The sequence below is a fragment of the Arachis hypogaea genome, chromosome 8, assembly GCF_003086295.3.
Source record: "Arachis hypogaea cultivar Tifrunner chromosome 8, arahy.Tifrunner.gnm2.J5K5, whole genome shotgun sequence".
NCBI classification, from domain to species: domain Eukaryota; kingdom Viridiplantae; phylum Streptophyta; class Magnoliopsida; order Fabales; family Fabaceae; genus Arachis; species Arachis hypogaea.
In genome coordinates, this window is record NC_092043.1 from 41,869,497 (window position 1) to 41,877,779 (window position 8,283).

Below are 8,283 nucleotides of genomic sequence, written 5' to 3' on the forward strand. Positions count from 1 at the left end.
GTGACGAACTTGGCAGTCCCCTTCCAGCTACTACAGTCTTGGATTTTCTGGCGATTCTCTAGTCTCAGGCCGCGGAGATTCAACGACTTTTCTTTTCCGTTGGCTTCCAGTTATCGATATATGGACACTTAGACTTTCAGTTTTAGTTTTGCGGTTCTAGTTATTAACTAAGTTTTTCCTAGTTTATATATTCATATAACGTTGTCTTCGTTCAGGTGAGCCACATATTTACCGACATCCGACCACAAGGAGGAAAAAGTTATCCAGTGTCGCCTTGCATTAGACCGCTTAGGTGATCGAGATGTAAGTTGTTTGTGTTTTTTTTTCAAGTTTCGCTTTTTGTTTGCCTACATGTTTAGTATTTAATGTATTAATGGAGCATTCTGTAAACATTTGCAGATTGTTTGGGAGCCGTATGTTGTGCTCGACGTGCTTGCCGTTGTTCATCCAAAGATTCTAGTCGAGGAGCACACTCGGTTATGGCGCGCATGTACTAGCATGATTTACTTCGCTGTCATTGAGTGGCACTAGGTGGATAGGGTGTTGTCACAGTTCGGTGGCGTTCAGCACGTGCCTGAACCGGCCTCGAACATAGACTAGCTTCATGGCAAGGATGTTATAATCACTATTATTATAAATTCTGTTCAAAATGTGAAACAGGTATCATCATTTATATGAAACTATACAACAAACATACGAAGACTATAACAACTAACGAATGTCCAATTTTAGCATCAATAAGTATGAGGTTCTAAAATTTAAAGTTTAAGATTTACATCTTAAATTTCAACTACGGATTAATAAACCTTATATTATTTACTTAAAGTTTAAATCTTAAATTTCAAATTGTAAACTTCAAACCTTCAAAAATTTAAGTTTAAAATTTCAAAAACTAACAACAAGCCATAAATCCTATCCGATCTTAATTTTTTAATACCTAATTTCAAATTCTCTACCTTTATTTTAAAATTTTAAAATTTTAATTTTAATTTTTACACTCTAAACTAAACTAAGGTTATGTTTCCTAATTAATGTACCCTGAAAACTACATAAATATCCAAACGAAAGAAAAAAATTTACCTTTTCATTGATGTCACCGACAACGTGAGCAACGCCGTTGAGTCGGTACAAGTGCCCTTTATCCATTATGACTTCACTTGAAGAGATTGCTCCGAGAAACTCAAACTAAACTCAACTTTTTCTCTCTACCTTCTCACTATTTTCTCTCTCTATCTCACTTTCAAAATCTTCAAATGAATAATCCGCTACAACCTCAAGCGAATTTTATTGTTACACCAACTTTGAAGAAACCGCTACAGGGTGCCACGGTTTCTTCAGAACCAATTAACCCATAAACCACAATTTTTATGCACTTGCACCATTTCAATGTAAATCGCGATAGGGTATCGTAGTTTACATATAGTTGAGAAAGTTGCATTTGTGTCTGATGCTTTGAAAAATTATAATCTGGTAACGTTTTTTTTCCAAAAGTTTTAAATAAGTAAATTGCCTTGCAATTAACCTGTATACTAAAATTAACTATTAAAATTAATTATTAGTATAAAATATACGTTGGAATATAAAATACACATTAAAAATGAGTTACACAACATATTATATACATATTACATATAGTAGTTTTGATAAATAATTTTAATCAAGTGTAAATTAAGAATTTTGTATTTTATGAAAAAAAAATTTCGTTAATTAATTATTTGCCTTGCAATGGATTGACAACATTATCGGGGTATCTACTCTATCTATGGTAGAGACTCAGCTGTTAAACGTTGACTTTGTATGCTACTGAAGCTGAACTGCAGAGGATCTCTCCTCAATTGCAAGATCTCTCTCTCCCTCTCTCAGTTTTAGAAAGAATATGGCTGAAGCTTTAGTAGCAGGATCATTTCTATCTGCTTCCGTGCAGACTTTATTGGAGACAATAACCTCAGTGCAGTTCCAAGACTTCTTCAGGAAGACATGGAATCTGAATGAATCAATATTGGATGAGTTGGAAACTACGTTGTTGACTCTTCAGGCAGTCCTCAATGATGCAGAACAGAAGCAGATTACTAACCCTTCAGTCAAAGAATGGCTTCAGAGGCTAAAAGATGCAGTGCATGAAGCAGAGGACTTGTTAGATGAAGTCAACACTGTGGCATTAAGGCACAATTTGGAGGATCAGCATCCACATCAATCTGTTGCCGGCAAGGTAAGGAGATTTCTTTGTTCTGGTTTTCGGTTTCACATGGATATGAACTCAAACTTAGAGGCCTTGTGCCGAAGGCTTCGACTATTTGCTGCACAGAAAAATGGTCTTGGCTTGCAACTTGTTAGCATGAGGGTGTTGGTTAGAGCACCAACAAGTTCTGTGGCAAATGAGTTGGGTGTAGTTGGTAGAGATGGTGATAAGGAAAAATTGATGAGTTTTCTGTTAACAAATGATGCAAACGGCAACAATAACAGAACAGGGGTGATTACAATTTTTGGCATGGCTGGTGTTGGCAAAACCACCCTTGCACAGCTTTTGTACAATGATCCTAGAGTTGAAGAGAATTTTGATCTGAAAGCATGGACATCTGTTTCTCAAGTATTTGATGCTACTGTGGTAACAAAAGCCCTTCTGGAGTCCCTGGCTTGTAGGCATTTTGAAGGCGATAATCTAGATTTCCTCCAAATTGAATTGAGGCAAATGGTTAAGGGGAAAAAGTTCTTGTTTGTGTTGGATGATCTTTGGAACAATAAATATGTGGAGTGGGATCACTTGCGAGCGCCTTTTAGTGAGGGAAAACAAGGGAGTAGGATCATCATCACAACTCGCCAAAGAGATGTTGCTAAAATGACACACACATTCCCAATTTACCATTTAGAACCATTGTCCCATGAAGATTGTTGGTCACTGCTGTCCAAGCATTCATTCGAAAACACTGATCCTAGAAGACAACCCAGGTTGGAAGTGATTGGCAGAAAGATTGCAGACAAGTGTGGTGGCTTACCTATAGCTGCAAAGACATTAGGAGGCATTTTGAGGTCCAAAGTGGATGAGAATGAATGGACCAATATTTTAAATAGTAACATTTGGGAGCTACTAAACGATGATATCCTACCTGCTCTTTGGTTAAGCTATATCTATCTCCCTGCCTGTTTAAAAAGGTGTTTTGCTTATTGTTCAATTTTCCTAAAAGGGTATCCTTTGAATAAGAAACACGTAGTACTACTTTGGATGGCAGAGGGTTTGCTCCAACAAGGCCAGGAGAAATCAATGGAAGAAATGGGTAATCAATATTTTGATGAGCTATTGTCAAGATCAATAATCCAACAAGAGGGAGAGTGTTATGTAATGCATGACCTAATCAATGACTTGGCCACAGTTGTGTCAGGAAAGAGTTGTAACAGGTTTGAGGGCTCTGAAATAACAGAAAGCGTCCGGCACTTTTCCTATTCCAGAGGTAAGTATGACTCTTCGACCAAGTTTGAAAGTTGTTATAGAGCAAAATGCTTGCGGACATTCCTCCCAATGCCGTTGACTGATGATCCAACTTTATGGTGGTACTGGAAGCATTACCTGACCAAAAGGATCACACATGATTTCCTGCTCAGACAAAGGCGCCTGCGAGTGCTATCGTTGGCGAACTATGATAACATCAATGAATTGCCTAATTCAATAGGTAATTTGTTACACTTGAGGTTCTTGGACCTCTCTTTTACCCCAATCAAAAGGCTGTCTAGTGCAATATTTAAGCTTTATAATCTTCAAACATTGAGATTGTTATACTGTCAGAACCTCAGTGAATTGCCTGCAGACATAGGAAACTTGGTTAAGTTGCGTCATCTCGATATCACTGGCACCAAGTTGAAGATGTCAAGACAGATAACAACCTTACAACACCTCCAAACCCTGAGTACTTTTGTTGTTGACAAACAATGTGATGGACTAAAGCTTAAAGATATGCGATGCTTCCCGAAACTGCAGGGAAAACTATCAATCATGGAACTGTGCAATGTGGATCAAACAATAGATGCACTTGAAGCAAACTTGAAGAACAAAGAGTTCATCGAGGAGTTGGTGTTAGATTGGAGCAAGCAAGCTGATCAAGGTTTAGGAACTGAAACTGAGGTCCTTGAGCATCTGCAGCCATCAAGAAACATAAAGAAGTTCATCATAGAATCCTACAATGGAACCAAATTCCCAAGTTGGTTTGCAAATTCTTCATTTTCGAATATTGTGTTCTTGTCTATTAGTGGCTGCAACTATTGCTTATTTCTCCCACCACTTGGACAACTGCCTTCTCTCAAGGAACTTTATGTTACAAGGATGAAAACGATAAAGATTATTGGTCCTGAGTTTTATGGTACTTCTAGTTCTTCCTCTCCTTTTCAACCATTTCCATCCCTTGAGATCTTATCATTTGAGGAAATGCTAGACTGGGAGGAATGGCATGTGTTCAGTATAGAAGGCTTAGAGTTCCCTTTTCCATCTCTTAAGCATCTACGTTTGTACAATTGTCCTAAGCTGAAGGGTCATTTACCGCGCCATCTTCCTTCTAGTTTGACTGATGTTAACATATCATACTGTGATCAATTGGAAGCATCTACTCTACATTGGATTGCATCAACTAAAAGCTTGACTATCATTGATGGGGGTCAACATCTTTTGCCAATCCTTGAGACAGATTCGCAGTGCTCGCTGTCCTACATGAAGATCGAAAGGAGTGATAGGCTGACATCTCTTCCCAGAATGGTTCTTAGCAGCCATTGTCTCAGTGACTTGTATCTTACCAAAGTTCCATCTTTTACCTCTTTCCCAACCGAAAGCATGCCGTCTTTGCGAACACTAATGCTATCAGAATGCAAGAATTTGGAATTCCTACCTGATGAAGCCTGTAGGAATTACAGTTCACTTGAGAATTTGATGATTTGGGATAGTTGTCACTCTCTCAGTTGCTTTCCATTTGGATCTCTCCCTGTACTCAAATATCTTCATATTTGGGGCTGCCCCAATCTCATATCAATTTCTTTGTCAAGTGTTGACAGTTATGCACAAAATTTGTCAAATCTTCAAATATTGAGAATAAGCAACTGTCCTAATCTGGAATCATTTCCTCAAGGTGGATTGTCCACTCCCAACCTAATGGAATTCAAGGTCATTAATTGTGGAAAGCTAAACTCACTACCGGAACGGATGAACATTCTCTATGCTCTTCAAGATTTAGATATCTCTAATGTTCCACAACTTGTGTCATTTCCTCAAGGTGGTTTGCCGCCGAAGCTACGATCCGTGTTCATAGGCTTTTGCAAAAGTCTATCACCTGTGGCTATAGCTGAGTATGGTTTCCAGTGGCTCAGTTCTCTTTTGAAGCTTGGAATTGGAGGTGATGATCTTGTTCAATCATTCCTGGAAGAAAATTCAAATGCATTTCAGCATCTCACCATTCTTCAAGAGCTTCACATCCTAAGGTGTTCAAAGATTGAGTCCTTGCCTGAAGACAGGTTACCTTCCTCTCTTTTATTATTGAGGATTCAGGATTGTCCTCTTCTAGAAGCAAGGTACAATAATAGGAGAAAAACACATTTCTCTAAGATTTCTCACATACCTACCATAAGAATAAATGAAGATGTTATAATATAAGATGTCAAATGGAAAGGAAGAAAAGATTACTGAAAAGTAGAAAGGTAAGGGCTTCAATTCACTTCAATAATATGACAAGTGTTCATTATTCTTTATCTGTTAATGCCTCTGTTACTTTGTTCCATGTTCAAAGAGACTAAGTATTAGAATTGTATGTTCTTGTTGTTTGGAAAATCGCTTACTCACAGAATCAGGCAATGGTCTCGTATAAAGGAGTTTCAACTAAGTTGCATCTAATGGTACAACAATTTTAGATCAATGGGTACCGGATTGAAGGACACGATTCGGTAAGCCGGCCTCTTTTGAGCACCAAAATGTCAAAAAGTTTATTTGACTTATTGGTGCGCATTTTCAATAGGAAGCCATTAAATATAGTTTGATATATAATTGATTATTTAATACTTTTTGGCTTTTTGCAGTTTTTGTGTGAGTGGGTTACTTTAAAAATATTTTTTTTATGGTTATTGTTGTTATATCAGAAATATACTATATCAAAAAATTAAGAATATGTAAGATTAAATTAATTAGAGTTAAACATTTTCTATTATATTAAGTGCCACCTTCAACTCCTTCAACAGCAAAGCCAAATCGTCTATTCCTTAATGCTTCCTTAACACTCTCCAACATCTCATTCGCGGCAAGAACTATTCTCACAAACCTTTAACAGCCTCACTCATCTCCTAATCTCTGCCACGCACCTCGGCATCAACCATCTAGTCGGAGATGAGCTTGAGGACTCCGGCGTGGTTGTCGGAGAAAAGCTAGGACCGGAAAACGACGCTATTGGCGAGTATACACGCGCCACTGCAGTAGGAGTTCTTGCCAGATGTGGAGGAGGGAGCGTGTCGGAGAAGACGGTGCCAAAACCGCCATGGGAGGGCGCCAGAGAAGACGGTGTCGAAGCCGCCATGGCCAAATGGAGAGGAGAAGTAGTTGGTGGCGAGACAAAAAAGTGAGTAGGAGAGGTGGTGGAGAGGTTTGTTGTCGTCGCTGGCAGTGAAGATAATAGAAGAGGTGGTGTGCTTACGACGGCGGAGGAAGAGAACGAGGAAGAAGAGAGAAGTGGCGGTGACAATGATAAGAGGGAGAAGAATACTGTGGTAGTGGTGGTGAGGGAGGGAGATTTGGTATTAGTTTTTGGAAGTTAAACATGAAAAGTAAGGGTGGAAGAAGTCGAAAGACATGGATGACCGACGAGGAGGTTGTAAGTTAATGATGGAAGGGACACCGTGATTAAAGTGAATAAAATAAAAAGATTAAAGATAAAAAATATATGAAAACATCCCCCTCTTAAAAAACGAATCTGAGAAGCAAATGGAACGGTCCACGGTGAAGACTCTGGGGTGGCCACCGATGTAATGGAGCTCGACGTCGGTAGCACATGAGAGGATCTTGCCGCTGTAGTTGCAGAGGAGCTTAATCGTACGGCCGGGACTCGTTTCCATAGCTTGCTACTCAGTTAGTTGGGAAACAGAAGAAGCTTAGAAGATTCTAAAAACAGAAAACTGAAGGAAAGGTTTGAGTTGTTGTTAGCGGTGGAGATAATAGAAGGGACAGCTTGCTATGGCGGAGGAAGGAGAGGAAGAGAACCAGGAGGATGAGGGAGCAGCGGTAATAATAATTAATGGTCCAACTAATTTTAACAATTAAACTAAATATATTCATTTAAAAAATTAGTAAATAATTCCTCTATTTTTTAAGTAATAGCAAAAAAGACTCCACTAAAATGAATATTTTTATTTTGGCCTTTCCTGCCTGATCGGTGCGCCAAACAGATTTTTGGCGTTTCGGTGCACTATGATAAGCTGTATACCGAATTCGTTGCCCAGATTGAAATTAAATATGACAAAAGTTTATTTATGAACCAGTTTTTGATTTGGTTAATTTGTGTAAATTTTTTTTCCTTGGCTTAATTAAGTGATTTGCTCATTATATAGTATATAAATTTAAAAGTTCTATATTATTTAGAGATTAATCAAATAATATATAAATTACGACTAATATTACGTGTATATTAAAACCAGTCACAAAAAAATCAGTTATTAAAATCAGCTATTAGTATAAAATACTTGAAATATAAATACACATTAAAAATAAATTAAACCACACATATTTTTATATAAATAAATTGGTAGCTAATTTTAGTGTATAAATAGTATTTTTGTATAAATTAATATTAAATTTAAAAATTTGTTTGTATAAAATATTTATTTGACGATTAATTATAATTATATTTAGAATTTTGTGAAGTTAGAAATTTTCTCAAATGTTAATTTACGTGTGTTTTCTATGTAATATAATCAAATTCTAAGCAAATATGAATATCTCTCATCAACAAATCACACTAATAGAGAAACAAACTATTTATTTATTTATTTATCTAGAGAAGAGTGTGCTATGGTGTAATTTTGAGGGTTTTTTAAGTTGAGGAAGACTGATTGAGAATGAAAACACACAAATAATAGAAAAAATGTTATCGAACATATTTAAGTAGAGTAAATAGTATATATTTTTGAATATTTGTAACTGAAAATCGTTATTATTACAGTTTTTGTTACCTAGATTATTTTTTTTATTTGTATTTTTTTTATATAGTAGGAGTACATAAGGAGTACATAGTATATAAGGGGTTATAACTCAAATGAGTACATAAGGAG

At 36.9% G+C, this 8,283-nt stretch overlaps 1 protein-coding gene across 2 annotated transcripts; it reads left to right on the forward strand.

Moving 5' to 3' along the window:
- The first annotated feature begins 1,733 nt into the window (after positions 1–1,733).
- Positions 1,734–7,131, forward strand: LOC112705380 (putative disease resistance RPP13-like protein 1). 2 transcript variants are annotated; one of them, XM_072201322.1, is made up of 2 exons: positions 1,734–5,670; positions 5,815–7,131. In XM_072201322.1, the coding sequence occupies exon 1, from the start codon at positions 1,877–1,879 to the stop codon at positions 5,624–5,626; it is 3,750 nt and encodes a 1,249-aa protein (XP_072057423.1). In that variant the 5' UTR covers positions 1,734–1,876; the 3' UTR covers positions 5,627–5,670; positions 5,815–7,131. The 2 variants fall into 2 exon arrangements, with proteins under 2 accessions (XP_072057423.1, XP_072057424.1); XM_072201323.1 differs by lacking the exon at positions 5,815–7,131 and having other exon boundaries at positions 1,787–2,209; positions 2,284–5,721.
- Positions 7,132–8,283: the final 1,152 nt, after the last annotated feature.